The sequence below is a fragment of the Ochotona princeps genome, chromosome 30, assembly GCF_030435755.1.
Source record: "Ochotona princeps isolate mOchPri1 chromosome 30, mOchPri1.hap1, whole genome shotgun sequence".
Taxonomy (NCBI): domain Eukaryota; kingdom Metazoa; phylum Chordata; class Mammalia; order Lagomorpha; family Ochotonidae; genus Ochotona; species Ochotona princeps.
The window spans coordinates 5938147-5954422 of record NC_080861.1 but is presented as its reverse complement, the minus strand read 5'-3'; the positions used below and the strand labels follow the sequence as shown (position 1 = coordinate 5954422).

Genomic DNA, 16276 nt, shown 5'->3' with positions numbered 1-16276 from the left:
GAGTGTGGAGGATTCAGCCGCTCCTGGAAGACCACAGATGGAACGTGTTCTTGCTTTTGGCTGGACTGGAGGAGGAGAGGAAGTGGGTGCGTTGGCCACCTTCATTGTTCTGGGTCCTTTTTTACCTTCAACACCTTCATGTTTTGCCTGTGGGCCGAGGCCGGGAGCTGGGAGGAAGTTAGAGGGAGCTCAGCCACGCACCTCTCTCCCAACACCCCTGCAGCTGCAGTCCCGTGTCAGTGGGGCTGTGGGCATCCGAGGTGGCCCTGTCATGTGCCTGGTGGTGAGCACAGACTCTTAAATGGAGGCTCAGCTGAGCTGGTCAACCAGGGCTGTGTCCTTCCTAATCCGAGACCTCAGGTCCCTGGATGCCCAGGGGGAAGCCTCATGGCTTCTTCTGTGTTCTGTGTGGTCGCTGTATCATCCTCCATGGGCTCAAACAGGAGCCCACTCCCCTCCAGGTTCCTCCTGCTGGGTTCACGGCCTGAGTGCCAGAGCCCACAGTGGGAGTGCTCTGCTCCTGGCGCTGCAGGAGCCACCCAGATTCCTAGGATGACTTCCAAGGACATCTCTCTGGCCCCGCCCCCTAGGGAGATTTCACTTCCACTTCTTGGCAGGTGCCTTCATAGTTAAGCAGCCCGTAGAGCAAAACTTTGGGTGGAGTTCAGGATGACCCTAGACAAGCAGACCACAGCAACAGCGAGGGGACTGGGCTTAGCTGGGTGTGCGCTGTCTTGCTATCAGGGGGTAGGTGGGGGCTGGTTCCTGGCCACTTGGAGAAAAAAATGAGTGGACCCTGGAGCCAGTAGGCAGACCACTTCAGGGGAGGGTCTTGGGCAGCTGCCCACATGCAGCTCTCTGGCCCATTCTGGGTTTTCTAGGTCTCCCCTGGGAAGGTAGATGGAAGGCCATGGTTACATTCCCTTAGCTGGAAGTTGTTCAGGAAAACCACAGCTTGCCGTTATCATGGGGTCAGAAAAGCAGAGGCGAGACTGCCGACAGTGTGAGAGCTGGGTTTGAATTCTGCCTCCTCCCCAGCTTACCCTTTTGCAAGTTTGGTGTAGCATTGCCCGGGCTTCCCTTGCCCCTTCTTTTTAGAACGGGGAGAGGATGGTACTTGCCTGGGCTGTTCCGGATTGAGTAAGGGCCTGGCGTGCGGCGTTCTCCCACTCGCTGCCGTCTGTCGAGCGGGGGACCTGCCGCAGAAAGAGCTGCTAGTTGCTGAAAGCTCATTACCTGTGAAGTGCTGTGCCGGGCAGCTCTGATGGTTGGTTCTGTGCCCGCAACAGCCCTTGAGGATGTTGGTGAGCAGTGGAGGCACTCGAGATAAGTGGGTTCTCCCGTCACAAGCCGTGGGTGGTGCAGCTGGGATTTATTTTCACTTAAACTTTTTTTGTTCACATTTTACATGAAAGGCAGAGAACCAGAGAGAGATCAGGCTTTTGTCTGCTGTTTCATGCTCTGCGTGTCTGCAGCAAGCTGGGCCAGTTGGAAGCCAGGAGCCTGGAACCCACTCTGAGTCTCTCACATGGGACCAGGAAGCTGGAATTGTGACTGGTAGTGGGACTTGAACCCAGCCAGAAGCTTGAGTTGCTGGGTCGAGAGCCTGCTCCAGTGGGGCCAGGATTGGAATTCAGGGATCTGAGGCTGCATACAGGTCATGAGGCTAAGCAGTTTTAGGCAATGAATGGCAGGGACGGGGTGGGGGTAGTGGGTGTGAGACACAGTCTGAGCCACCTCCCACAAGACCGCCTCCCACCGAGGCCAGTGAGGGGAAGCAGTGCTGGCCTTCCTTTCTGTTCTCACAAGCTGCAGTGCAGAGGAAGCGTGTCCAGGAGGCAGCCCACCCTGAATGCCGAGCCTGCGACGCAGGAAGGGGGCCTCTGCGAGGCCTGACCTGGAGCCCTGCCGCCCCCGTGGGCCTGCTGCTAAAGCGCTTGCTAATTAAGAGGTAGACCTTATGTCCCCCGAGAACATGCTTGCTGGCGGTAGATACATGACTCCGACGAGCTCGCATATCAGTTGTACAATTTGTCCAGAATCCTGAGTGATTGTGAATTTTTTTCTTTGTGGAGGTGGGGAGGAAGTGGCTCTTGAAGAGAGATGTTAAGCCTCCTGGCAAAAACTTTGGAAATTGTTTTCTTGTGGGTATATTCAGTACATCACTGTGGTTCAGCGATTCTGCTGGCAGAGAATCCTGAGAAAGCAGTGCATCTTGTAAGCATGTCCAGCTGTGTGTGTGTGTGTGTGTGTGTGTGTGTGTGGTATAAACACGTCAATCCCAGGGCTTGGAGGACTGACCCCTGTGCCCAGAGCCTCAAAGGTCTTCGGAACGCCCCCGCTTTGGGGGCTGGTCACTGCTATTCTGGTGGCACGGAATGATTTGTGTCGCACCAGCTGAAAAGATGACCTGAAAGTGGATTTTTTCTGGGAGGGGGGGTGGAAATTGATAAGCAGTCTTACAAAGGTACTCTTCTTTAACAAGTGAAGGCCACTGGAGACAAAAAACTAACCACTGATTCCAGTTTGAAAGAACATCTGGAACTCAGGGTGTGAAGCCCGGGAGGGTCCAGCAGGAAGGACACTCCCCCCACCCCACCCCCACTTTACTGTAAAAGACAAAGGTGGGACAGTGGAGATGGTTGGCGGAAGGTCATGGACGGGGCCTCGTGCTGACTTTAAACATTCTGGAAGTGAGGCCTGCACTCTGGTTATGGGCAGCGATGGCCTTGTCTTTCAGAAAAACGTGTGTACCAAACTATCTCAGGAAAAGGGACGTCTTGTCCACTCCATGGCACCCTCTTTTTTTCCCCCTGAAATTGAAATGATTTTGAGTTAAAATCTTTTTTTAAAAAAAGATATATTTATTTTGAAAGGCAGGGCTAGAAAGAGAGGAGGAGAGAGATCTTGCACCTCACTTCCCAAATGGCCAGGAGTCTGGAGCTGCGTTCTGGTCTCCCCGTGGGATGGCAGAGCTGGACACTCGGGTTGTCTGCTGCTTTCCAAGGTGCATTTGCAAGGGAGTTGGATCAGAAGTGCAATGGTTGGGACTTTATAATGCAACCCAGTCAGTTGCGCGGCCTCATCAAGGGCTTGTTTAGCCACGTGCAGCCATGGCTTGGGGAGCAGGGGCACAGGTGGTGCAGGAATCCCTGCGGAAGGTTTGGTGGGACAGCCCTGGAGAGTACTTCCTCCCTTCCCCCCACTGCTTTGTGTGTTCAGTGGCTGCTCATGTGTGGGGAGGGTAAAAGAAAGCATTGCAGAAAGATACTATATGGAGAAACCCATCAACGGGAAATACTTAAAAGCAATCTTTTTTTTGATGTGTTTTCTTCATTTGTTTATTTGAAAGGCAGGGCAGGAGAGCCTAGGAGACAGCGTGCATGCCTGTCAGCTGACTTGTCTCCCCATGGCAGGGCTTGCTGCGCCAGGCTGAAGCAAGGAGCCTGAAACTCCATCCAGGCTTCCCACATGGTTGGAGGGACTTCAGTCCTCTGCTGCTTTCCCAGGACTCGTTAGCAGGGAGATGGCTCGGAAGCAGAGAGGTGGACTTGAACAGTGCCACTGTGGGCTGCTGGCCTTGTGCCATGATGCTAGCCCAAAGCAAGTCTTCTGTTAGAGAAGAAGCATAGAACGTGCAGGGCAGAGCCTGCCGGCTCTCTGAGTCAGCCCTGTGGTTTGCCGCGGCTGCCTGGTTTGCTTATCAGATTGTAGTGCTGTTCTTTGTGGGCGGTTTACACGTGAACTTGAGGAGGTCGGGGAAGTGAAGACTGGAGGAAGATGCGGTGTCATCAATGGAGTTTCTTTCCAGCAAAACCGGGAGGACTGACAAGCTCAGGGAGTGGCTGAGAATGTGCTTGCTGGAGCAGGTGTGGGCAGGTGTGTTTGGCCTGCAGCTAACCTGCACCTGCCAGGGCTCAGCTTCCTCCCCCTTCCCCCCACCGTAATCACCAAGTGCTCCAGGGAGCTGGAGTTTGTCGTGATAATGTCAGTGTGCATGTTTAAGAAGTGAAAATATTTTAAAGGTGTGTGTTCACTCCGTGTCAACCTGCAGTGAGATGAAGAATATATATTTACCAAGTTTCTTAATGTTTAGTTTAATAGAAGAGCTGGATTCTGTGAGGGTGATCCCTGCGGTTTGTGGGGAAAAAAAAAAAGGAATTATAAAAGATAAGCTGTTTCAGTATAAAAAGATGAAATTATTGAAGATTTGTGGAGTTAGAAGGAGAGACAGAGATCTTCCATCTCCTGGGTCACTCCCTGACTGGCTGCAGTGGCTGGAGCTGAGCCCACCCAAAGCCAGGTGCCAGGAGCTTCTTCTAGGTCTCGCATGCAGGTGCAGGGCCCCAAAGGCTTGAGCCATCCTCTGCTGCTTCCCCAGGCCTGGATCAGAGTGGAATAGCAAGTATTCCAACTGATGCCTCTTTGGGTTGCTGGTGCCACTGGTGGAGGCTTAGCTTGCCACACAACTATGCAGGCCCACAAATAGTTATCTTTTTTTTTTTTTAAAGATTTTATTGTTATTGGAAAGCCGGATATACAGAGAGGAGGAGAGACAGAGAGGAAGATCTTCCATCCGATGTTTCACTCCCCAAGTGAGTCGCAATGGTCCGGTACGCACCGATCCGATGCCGGGAACCTGAAACCTCTTCCAGGTCTCCCACGCGGGTGCAGGGTCCCAAAGCCTTGGGCCGTCCTCGACTGCTTCCCCAGGCCACAAGCAGGGAGCTGGATGGGAAGTGGAGCTGCCGGGATTAGAACCGGCGCCCATATGGGATCCCAGGGCTTTCAAGGCGAGGACTTTAGCCGCTAGGCCATGCCGCCGGGCCCAAATAGTTATCTTTTAAAAATGTCTTTATTTGAGAGGTAGAGAGAGAAACAGTAAGCTGTTTATTGGTTGCCTCCCTGGGTGCCCACAGCAGCTTGGCTGGGTCGGGCCAAAGCCTGGAGCTGGGAACACAGACTGGCTCTCACGGGTGGGCGACAGGAGCCCCGTGGACGATGGTTGTCATGGCTGCCTCCCATGGTCGCCATGGAGAGAAGTGGCCTCTGCAGAGCTGGCGGCCCAGGCGTTCTGATGAGAGATGCAGTGACCCAGCCAGTATCTTCACCACTTGGCACGTGTCTGCCCCAAGCTTCTCTGTATTTCATCTCCCCCGTGTCTCCTTCCGCATCCAGTCTCTGCAGGCTGTAGTCGAATGGTCTTTGGAAAACCCCGTTGCACTCTCATGAGGGAATGCCTTTTAGAGCAGCCTCCCCCGCTTTGGGGACTCCCCCTGAAGGTGACGCCTTGTCCCCCGCCCCGCCCTTGCCCCGGTGGTTCCCAGGGACTCTGTTTTGGGAACCAGTAGGTCCAGAGACTGGACGAAGATGTGCTTTTGTGAAACAGCTGACACTAACTCCCCTGGGTGACCTCAGGCAGTGAGAGCCCGCCCAGTTACTGATCTGCAAACTGCTGGGTGGCGGTGGCAGGGCTGGGCATTCTGGCGGAGCCCGTTCTGCAGGGCTGTAGTGAGACCAGCTGCCACCCGTAGAGGCTTCCTTCTGCTTAAGAAAGGCGGTGCATGTATCATTGGCCTTGCCAAGCACCCTCTGACGTGTGCTGTCACCTCCCCAATGTAGGACAGTTATTTTTAAAAAGCCAGCGTCTTCCATCTTGGAGGACACCTTGGAGTAGGGAGAGGCAGTCATTCTCCATTTACAAGTGAGGTCAGTGGGGTGGAGATGAGCAGATGGTCCAGAAGGCAAGGACTGCCTCCTGGCCCGTGGTCCTCCAGGCCTGCGGGACCGGCACCCGCCTGCTGCCTTGGCTGTCATCGCTGCATCATGCTGGGCTGTGTCTGTGATGCAGCGACACGCACACGGGGAGCCTGTGCCGTCCTCAGCAGCTCTCGGCCGGGGAATTCAGGGTGCTCAGCCCGAGTCACCAACCGGTGGAGACACAGTTTTTAGCTTTAAATAGCTGAATCCTCTTCTAGACACAGGGAGCTGTTCCAAGACTCTCTTGAGGACTGATCTAAGCAATCCAAGGGTCAGCAGACAGCCCTGGCTTGGTGGAGGTCGAAGGGTTTATCCTTTGGAGTTGTGCGTTCTGTGACCTGCAGAGTAAACTTGCAGTCCTCTCTGGGCATTCCAGAGGCAGTGGTCCATCCTGGACTTTTTAAAAAAGATTTATCTATTTAAAAGTCAGAGTTAACAGAGAGAAAAGAGAGAGAGATCTTCCATCCACTGGTTCACATCCCTTGATCTGAAGCCACGATCTAGGAGTTTTATTTAGGTCTCCCACATGGATGCACAGGTCCAGGCACCTGGGCCATGCTCCGTTGCTTTTCCAGGCACATTAGCAGGGAGCTAAATTGGAAGTGGAACAGCCACCAATTGAACTAGAGCCCATGTGGGATGCTGAAACTACAGGTGATGCTTTACCGGTTAGGCTGCATTGCTGGCCCCTTGGCTGTGCCATTTCCCAGCTCTGTGGCCTAGGGGGGTTAGCCCATCTTCTCCGTGCCTTGCTTCCTTCTTTGGGAAGCATGGAGCACCTGGCTTGATGAGCCTGCTGGTGGTGGCACTTTGGTTTGTCCCTGCTGTGTAGCAGGTGCAGCTGCTCTGTGTGCCTCTCTCCCGTGAGGGCCCAGAATAGCCCTTGGCACATCATGTGTCTCCAGAGACTGGGGCATGGGTGCTGGGTGTGGTTTGGGTGCCAGGTTGCTTGTCTGACATGGTCCCCTGGCCCCTGAGCTGTCCCCGTCCGGGGGCTGCCTTTTCTACAGTGGACGCTCGTGTTCACCTGACCCATTGCACGGATAGTACCTGAGAGGCAGGACCTGGTATGCTGTTGTTTGTGCTTGGGATCTTCTTTGAGCACAGGAAGTGGCGCCATCTTGGGAGCTCAAGCTGCCCCGGGATGGTTAGACTGGGCGTTTGTACCCCAAGCACCTGGACTTTATAGCATGAGCTCTGCTGTCTATACAGGACACTAACCACATTCATTTTTTTTTATTTTATTTTTAAAAATTCATTGGAAAGAGTTAGAAAAGTCTTCCTTGTCCTCATTCACTTTCCAGATGGCCACAACAACCAGGGCTGGTCTGGGCCAAAGCCAGGAGCCTCATCTGAGGCTCCCATGTGAGTGGCAGTGCCCTTAGCTCCTGAGCCGGCTTCTGCTGCTGTTTTCCAGGCTGTGGGCAGACAGCTGGATTGGAAGTAAAGCAGTCAGGACAATGAACTGGTGGCCTGTAGGAAGCTGATAGAGATGGCAGCTTTACCCACGACACAACCCTGGCCTCCAGTTTTTTTTTTTTAATGCATGTAACCATTGAAAGGTTCATTTCATTCTAGCCAGTATCAAGTGCCCCTGCTGGCACACTGGATTATACAGACTGTGGGATGTGTTTTCCTGAGCAGAAGGTGCCTTAGGAGGGTGCCAGGGGACATTGTCTTGTCTGGGTGATTACTTAGGGGCGTGGGTGTTGGGTGAGATCTCCCTTGGTGGAGAGCAGGTGTTGACACATCTTTCTTCCACCTTGAACTCTCGTTTCCTTTGGCTGCAGGATGCCCGCCAGAAGTTCCGCTCTGTCCTGGCGGAAGCAACGGTGAAATTGGACGAGCTGATGAAGAAGATTGGCAAGGCCGTGGAAGAGTCGAAGCCCTACTGGGAGGCGCGGAGGGTGGCGAGGCAGGTACGGTAACCGCGCGGGGCTCCTGCGCTGGGCTCTGAGTGAGGGTACTGTTGGATTTCTCCATCTCTGGCTGCTGGTGAGAAACACAGGGCCCAGATGCCGGGAAACGGCTATGACTGTGTGCATAGCCACGTTGGGAGGCCCTCTTTTATCCCTATCCCCAACATCTGCTTCATAGCTCTGCACTATGAATAGGGTGGGTGCTGGCATCTGGATGCCCTACTGGCAGGCACTGTGTTACTGTCTAGTCCACCTCCCTGGGGGTTGGGGCTGCTTTCCGGTATATCCCACATTGGCCAGAACACAAGGCAGGCCTCTCCTTCTCTCCTAGTGTTTGCCCGTCAGGTGGCAGCAGGTGTATTCTTTGAAACAAGGGTTCTGTGTCCCTACAGCCCGACTGCAGAAAAGGCGCCGAGACCGAGGCGGGGTGGCATGGGGAGCTGGGGAAGCTGTAGCCATGGGTTCTGGGAGCTGTGTGGAAAACAACTCTGCTCTCAGAGTGTGCCCCTTGGTGGCCACTGAGGTGACATGGTACATGGCTGGCCACCTCCCAGCCTCCAGCTGGCCCAGCCCTGTGAGAGGGAGGTGAGGAAGAGTTGCCCAGCTGTGACTCTAGTGCCTGCTGTGTGCCATGCCTGGGCTGGGGGCCCATGGAGTGTGGGGCTCTTGAGTGTGGCTCACCATCCCTTGTGTCTTCGGAGCTTAGGTTTCCTAGGAGCTTGTCCAGGTGTTCCTGTTATGGACCTCTTGTGTGGATGGAAGTGGCTGCTTCTAGAAGTCTCTACTTGCAACAAAATTAAATGCCCTTGCTGTGTGTGTGCACGCGTGCACGTGCCCTGTGTTGTCAGCTACTGTGGCAGAGGAGACTGTGGCAGGGGGAGCCTTTGGAGAAGAAGCCTCAGGAATCTAGAATCACGGTAGGATGAGAGCCAGGGAGGGCGAGGAGCCGGGATGTGGTTGTTCCTCTTCTCCCATCCCTTGTCATCCCCGGCTGCTCCCATCCATCTGAGATACTGGCTGTGCACTGGGTGTGACACTCAGAGCTCTGAGCTGGGGTTTCCAGTTGGGTCTACTACCCAGGGGACCTGTCTGCCTGGGTAGGAGAGCTGCCTGAACCTGCTGACGGGGCGACCTCAGAGTCTCAGTTAACTGTTCCTGGCTTGCAGTGGGCTCCGAGCAGCCACTTCCTCTTCTCTGTCCTGTTCTCGCCCGCCCAGACCCCAGGGCTTTAGGAAGAAGCAGCCCTCCCCCCGAGAGGGGCCGCAGCTGCGTAGTGCGTGACCTGGTCCCTGAGTTGTTGACATGCTCCCACATGGGGTGTCCTTCCTGCCCCATGGAGGTGGTCTCCGTAGGTATAAGACATCTCTGATATATGTTTAAAGATCTATTTATTTTATTTGACAGAGTTAGAGAGAGAGAGACAGAGATCTTCTATCCACTGGTTCACTCCCCAAATGGCAACAGCTGGAGCTGGGCCTGTCCGAAGCCAGGAGCCATGGGCTTCTTCCGGGTCTCTTATGCAGGTGCAGGGGCCCAAGGCTTTGGGCTGTCCTCAACTGCTTTCCCAGGCCACAAGCAGGGAGCTGGATGGGAAGTGGAGCTGCCAGGATTAGAACCGGCGCCCATATGGGATCCCTGGGGCGTTCAAGGTGAGGACTTTAGCCACTAGGCCACGCCGCCGGGCCCAGGCCTCTTTCTTTTTAAAAATTTTACTTATTTGAAAAGGCAACATGATGCAGGGAGAGACAGACATACACAAAGATCTTGCATCCACCAGTTCACTGCTCAGATGGCTGCAGCAGCTGTATTAGGCATGAGTCAGGAATGCCACGGGGGTCTCCCATGTGGCTGGTGGGGGCCGAGCACTTGGGCCATCTGCTGCTGCTTTTCCCAGGAGCGTTAGTGGGAGCTGGATCGGAAGTGGAGCAGTGGGGATTCAACCAGCTCTCCTGGGGGCTGCTGGTTGCAGCTGGAGGCTTAATGCGCTGTGCCACAGCCGGGTTAAGTTAACCATTTTCTGTTCAGAGGTCAGCCCTGGCTGTTCTCTGCCACCTCCCTCCCCCTTCCTGGCCTGGGCTTCCTCCCTCCTAGGGCTGCTCACGCCCACTGGCCGGGGGGTTCAGAGTAGAGGGAGGAGTATTTCAGGTCCCAAACGCATGTAGCAGGTGGGCTCCCAGCTGCTTGTTCCTGTGTCCCAGCTCCTCTTTGGTGGGGATGGGAGGGCAGCAGGCAGCAGGCTGCGAGGGAGGCAGGGCTGTGGCCTCGCTCCCTTCCCATGACTATGGTGTGTGGAGCTCCCTGGGCGAGCCATGAGTCACCAGGGCTAACCTGGCCTTGTTCAGCTCTCTCGGGGGCAGGGGAAAACTGACTGACTCTGCAGGGGTGAGTGTTGAGGGCATCCGAGACTCTCTGCCTTCTCCAGGGGCTCGTGGGTCGGTAGCAGAGGACGAGGGCTGTGGCCTGTTCTCTCGGTGTGAGCTGGCTCTCTGGGCTGGGGCACGTGCTGCTCCGATGCTTCCTGGTGGGGGTGTTTCTGGCCAGCTGCTGCCAAGCAGGGCTTCCTGTCCACTTCCTGTCCACTTCCCCTGGCCTCTTGCCCGTCTCCCAGTTCCTGTTTACATTAACCAGGGATTCCCACGTAGCAGTTCCTTCAAGGGCATGTGGTGAGGCACAGCCCGGGACTGGTTCCTGCATCTCTCCTGAGGGGTGAGGTTGTTCCGCAGTGGCATCCCTGTGTATGCCTGGGGTTTGGGTTTCTTTAAAAATCAGTACTTACTGGGCCTGGCTTTGTAGCACTGTGGATTAAACTGCTGTTTGCAGTGTTAAAGCCCACGGGAAACCCACGTGGAGTCTTAGGCTCCCGTCTTGGCCTGGCCCAGTCCGCCATTGCAGCCATCTGGGGAGTGGACCAGCAGGTGGAATGCCTCTCTCTGTCACTCTGCCTTTTAAATAAACGAAGAACCCTTGAAGAAATTAGGATTTATGAATAGCATTGAAAATTTAGAAAGCAGACAAGGGGAAAATGGGCCCCAGGACCTTCTCTTACCTGCTGTGTGCCCCCTCCCCACCTGTTCCTGAATTAACAATCCCACTGTGGGTGGGTTGGTAGTGGTGGTTGCCTGTGTCTCAAACACTCGTGTCAGTGGGGCAGCAAGGGCAGCTTTGGCCTTAAAAGAGAAAAACTCCCCTGCCACGGGCTTGTATGGGAAAGCAGTCGGGGATAGCCCAATGCCTTGGGACCTTGCACCCACATGGGAGACACGGAGGAGTTTCCTGGCTCCTAGCTTCAGATCAACTCGGCTCCAGCCGTTGTGGCCCCCTGGGAGAGTGAATCAGCGCATGGAAGATCTGCCTCTCTGTCTCTCCTCTCTGTATATCTGTTTTTCCAATAAAAATAAAATAAAATAAATCTTTTTAAAAAACCAGTTCTGGTAAAGCAGAAGTCATGTAAAAGAATTGTTTATTTATTTAAGATTTATTTCTTTGGAAGGTGGAGTTATGGGATAGATCTGCCATCTGCTTGTTCACTCCCCAGATGGCCACGAGGGCTGGAGCTGGTGGGACACTGAAGCCAGGAAGCTGGAGTTTCTTTTTGATCTACATAGGTGCAGAGGCCCAAGCATGCGGGCCGCCGTCCACTGCCTTCCCTGGCCATTAGCAGGGAGAACTGGATGGGAAGTGGAGCAGCCAGGACTTGAACCAGCACCCATATGGGATGCCTGTGCTGAAGGCGGCACTGAACCCACTACACCAAAGCACCAGCTCCCATTCAGCCCTGCTTAAGGTGCAGTCCCACAGCACACAGTGCGTTCGCTTCACTGCCTCACTCTGGGACTTCCTCATCTTCCCCAACTGCGGCTCTGTCACTATTAAATGGTAATGTCTGCCCCTCTGCTCCCCCTGGCCACCCACGTGCTCCTATTTCCATGAGTTCGCACCCTAGGTATCCCACGTGTGTATGTAGGAATCACGGCGTCGGTCTTCTCAGTCATGGCAGGCAGCTTTCTCTTAGCTGACCGTCCTCTGGGTTTGTTCGCGATGTGACATGTGTCAGTATTGCCTCCCTTCTCAAGGCTGGATGCTGTTCTGTCGTATAGAGTGACCACATTCTATTTGTCCATTCACCTGTAGAAGTTGGGCAACCTTACTGTTTTGGGGGAACCTGTTCCTTTTGGAATGTGCCAGAGACAGCTGAGCATTTTGAAAACCTGCAGGTTTAATACATGCAGAATACTGGGGCTTATTGGGAGTTGTCTGTTTAGTGTATGGGGCCATGCGAGTTCGTGTCCTACACTTAACTTCTTTAGAAGAGTAGGTGGGGGAGAGGAAAGAGGTCATCTGAGACTTGAGTGGCTTAGTGGTGGGGACAGCTGGCGCAGTGTGGCCTCTGCAGGTAGGCTCAGCGGTTTCTGATCGGCTGCTCAGCCTTTCGTAGCTGTAGGACCTTGAGAAGATTCCGGAACCTCCCCCGCGCCTCACTCTGTTCATCTGTACAATGGAGCTGTACAGCAGTTAACTTCTGCTGCAGAGCAAGACTCCGTGCAGCTTAATGGCTTAAAGCATGCATGGAGCTCTTTTGCTTGGCAGTTTTTCTAATTTCAGGCTTAGCTGTCCACCAGGGGTTGGCAGAAACCGGCTACGTGGAGTCCTCGTCTGTCACCCTGGGAGCGACTCGGCCACATGTTGTCCAGCAGATAGCCTGGGCTTTGTCTCTTGATGTTGGGATTCCAGGAACAAAAGGGCATACTTTTTATAAACCTCTGTGTGTGGTTGATTACATTCTGTGACAGCATGACCTGAGCATGACCTAAGCATGACCTAAGCATCAGTCCGGGATTTGGGAATAAATGCACCAGGTTCAAGCACTGGAAAGTGTTACAGGTATTTTCGTAACTATCCATAGGAGTGAATTAGTGCCTGGAAAGCAATTGTATCAAGAAAATGTTAGTTACTGCAAAGGTATTTTCTGTGCAAATCTGTTGTCTTTATAATAAAATTTATTAAAAAAAAAAAACAGGGTGAAGGGGCTGATGTTAAATCACCATTTGGGAGTCCCACAGCCCATCTAGGTTTTAAAGGCAGGTTCGTGGAGAGGAGACAGTAAGATCTTCCATCCTCTGGTTCACTCCCCCAAGTGGCTGCAATGGGTAGAGCTGAGCTGAGCTGAAGTCAGGCACCCAGAGCCTCTTCTGGGTCTCCCATGCAGGTGCAGGGTTCCAAGACATTGGGCCATCCTCAGCTGCTTTCCTAGGCCACCAGCAGGGGGCTGGATGGGAAGTGCAGCAGCCAGGACATGAACCAACTCCAGTATGTCGGTGCTTGTAGGTGGAGGATTAGCCGATTGAGGTATTGCACCCCCAAATCCCCATCCAGAATTTCTGATCTGATTTCCTGCTACTGTACCTGGGAGGTAGCAGGTGACAGCTCAAGTATTGGGTCCCTGTCGCCCAGTGGGCTGGAGCTGCAGGTGTGGGCCCAACCCGGCCCAACCCGGCCCAGCCTGGCCCAGCCTGGCCCAGCCTCAGCTGTTGAGGGCATTTAGAGAGTGAACTTAGATGGGAGATTTCTCCCTGCTCATCTCTCTGCCTTGGGCACTCCAGAGTGGAGCAGGTGGTAAGGAGGAAGCTTGGATCCCAACCACGAAGACTCCCAGACCTTCACCACCAACTACTGATACGAGCAACAAGGACTATACCCCAACTGCCAAGGAGGCCACAGGGAATTGGATGCCCTCGGAGGCTGAGTACTCTGAGGTCACCCACCCCCAACCGGAGCTTCCCCAGGGGATGGAAGAAGTCCAAACACTACCGTGCAGAAACCAACATCATCGGAAAGACAACCAGAAGCCCTGAGCGGTCCGCAGACACAGAAGAAAAATAAATGTCCTTCGGGACCAGGGAGGAGAGCTTTCTCTGGTCCGAGCCTGGCTCCACCTCTGGACCCCCGCCCTCCCTCGCAGTGACCATCGGGATCGCTTCGAAAACCCCTCACAGCAAACAAACAATCATACAAACTAAAAAAAAACCTAAAATAAATAGACAAACAGAAAGTAGAGCTTGAAATCTGACAGGAAAGAGCTGGCGTGGATTGGCTCATGCCTCGCTGGGTGGGACACAAAGATTAGTTACTCCTCACCGTGGTGTTGAGGATTTTCCTGCACACCCCCCCCCCCAAAAAAGTTCTGCACCTTAAATGTTGACAAATATCTTGTTAGAGTTACAAGCCAGTCTAGATTATCCCAAAATCTGCCAAGATCAGTAAAATTATACTTCAACACAACAAATGGCTAAATACTAAAATGAAATAGACACAAGACAGCTGAATGGTACCCTATAGCCTTTTTAAGGTATATAGCAGCCGGTCCGGTCCTGTATATAAACTAAAATTGAGATGTCAATGAGCTAATCATAGGTTGTGGTTAGGACTTGTTTTTTTTTTTTTTTTTTTTTTTTTAACATACTGGTTACTCAAAACCATGTCAATTCCATAATATTGCAAGTTGCTGTTGATGTTATATTGGGACTCTTAATTGACTGTGATGATATTATACCAGCTCTGACTTCGGACCAGAAATGGTCTCCCCAAGAAACTGTTCAACCCATCTGGACAATAAGTAGCTGGACTCCATGCTTAGTATATGTTTGCAAGGAAAGAATCTTGATGGAATTTGAACTGTAATGCTGCATCAAGGTGGAGGAATCCACCAGGGGGGAGGGGAGGGGGAGGGGTGGGGGGACTCCCAGAGCCTATGAAACTGTCACATAATGCAAAATATTAATAAAAATAAAAAAATACAATGAATAAAGACCTCCACTGCAGTAACAAGAAATGTTAGAGGTAAAAGAAGGGCCCGATCTGTGCTGTCTGGGAGGGTTGTGATATGTGAGCAGCTGGGGTCGTCCTGACCGAGGAGCTGGTGGGCACAGAGGATGAGAAAACAGAGAGCAACTGGTTGTCTCCCACGGGCCTTGAACCCATTGGGTAATCTTGTTTTCCTGTGACATGAAACTGGCCACACACAGCAAGTCATCCTTGGCTGCCTCTTGAATCCAAGGCAAACAGAGGCCATGACCTTTGTTGGGTTTTGCTTGCAGCTCTGTGGCTGGGGTCCTGCAAGGTGGGCTACAAAGCCTAGTGGGGAGCTGGCCGGGGGCAGGACCTCCTTTGCTTGGCCAGGGATTGCTTTTCCTTGTGCGGCTCAGGGTTGGCAAAGTGAGATGGCCCAACATGTGTGGCAGGTGTGTTCTGTGATGTTGCCTTGGACACTGGATCGCTGAAGGGGAAGAAGGGTATTAGGTTGCCAAGAGCACCTGGACACGATGTTTCTGTCAGCTGATGAATGCTAGCCTGGTTGTGTGTGTACTTTCGGTTTAAATGTACTGATGTAATCTCTGTTACTTAGAAAGAATGAATTAGGGGCCGGTGCTATGGCACCATGGATGAAGCCAATACTGAGAGTTTGGCATCTCCTGTGGGCACTGGTTCTAGTCCTGGCTGTTCCACTAAAGGACTAGTTCCCTGCTAATGTACCTGGAAAAGAAGTGGAAGATGGCCCAAATGCTTGAGTTCTTGGCACTCATGTGGGAGACTTGGAGGAAGCTCCTGGCTTCTGCCCAGCTCAGCTCTAGCCCTTGCAGCCATTTGGGGAGTGAACCAGCAGATGGAAGATTTCTTTCTCTCTCTCCACCTGTTCCCCTTTCCTCCTCTGTCTTCCCTTCTGTCTTTCCCTCTCTCTCCTCCCTCTTCTCTTCTTCCCTTCTCTTCTCCCTCTCCCCACCCTTTTTCCCTTTCTCTTACTCTGCTTAAAAAAAAAAAAAAAAACTCGGAGAAAAAAAAAAGGAACAAATGAATTCCCCGGAGAATTCCCCGGAGTACTACTGTGTAGCAGCACACAAGGTTGCGGACGGTCTTCCGATGCTGGGTGCCCCGACCGGAAGCTGCTGAAAGTACCACGCGGCTGCTTTCTGCTGTCACTTTGCCACGTGCTACGTGTGTCACTTGAGTCCTTAGTGTGTGGGCTCATGTTCGGCTTGCTGTACTTGCCACTTCCTCTTCCCGTTTCTGGGTGTGTCTTTTCATTGACACATTAGCACTGAACTCACGTGGCTGGTGATGGGACTCCCCAGAGGTAATGTGACAACTGCATCTTCTCCCACGAGGCACCTCAGGGACCCTGACACTGAGGCACGAGATGTTTGATTTCCATGATGATGCCTGGGGTTTTCCCTCTCGTCTCTGGCGGCCCCGTGGAGGGGACGGGCTGTCGGGATGTGTCAGGAACCACTGCACAGTTCTGGGTGGGGAAGGCCCATTGTCTTCCCTTTCTTTTCATGCCGTTCAGGTGAGGTAACTGTGGCCTTTGCAGGAACCCTTCTGGTGTGGCCCAGGGAGAAAGAATGTGGACGCCCAAGATGGTGGCCATCCCAGCTTGGGGTGCCCATGGAATGTTGATGGGAAGGGTGATTTGACTGTGGAAAAAGGCATGGGGCTCACTTTCTAGAATGTCCAGGTTGGAGTGACCAGGCCTGGGGGAGGGTGGGAGCAGTGATGAGCAGAGAGAGTGTGGCAGTGGGAGGGGTGGCTTTAACATGCTTGAG

At 53.2% G+C, this 16276-nt stretch overlaps 1 protein-coding gene across 1 annotated transcript in view; it reads left to right on the top strand.

Annotated features, from left to right (window-relative positions):
- Positions 1-16276, top strand: part of SH3BP5 (SH3 domain binding protein 5) — a 40984-nt gene that overhangs the window by 9032 nt on the left and 15676 nt on the right. Inside the window, exon 3 of the mRNA XM_004588386.2 lies at positions 7551-7679. Coding sequence (XP_004588443.2) covers positions 7551-7679 — 129 coding nt within the window. The remainder of the gene's footprint in view (positions 1-7550; positions 7680-16276) is intronic.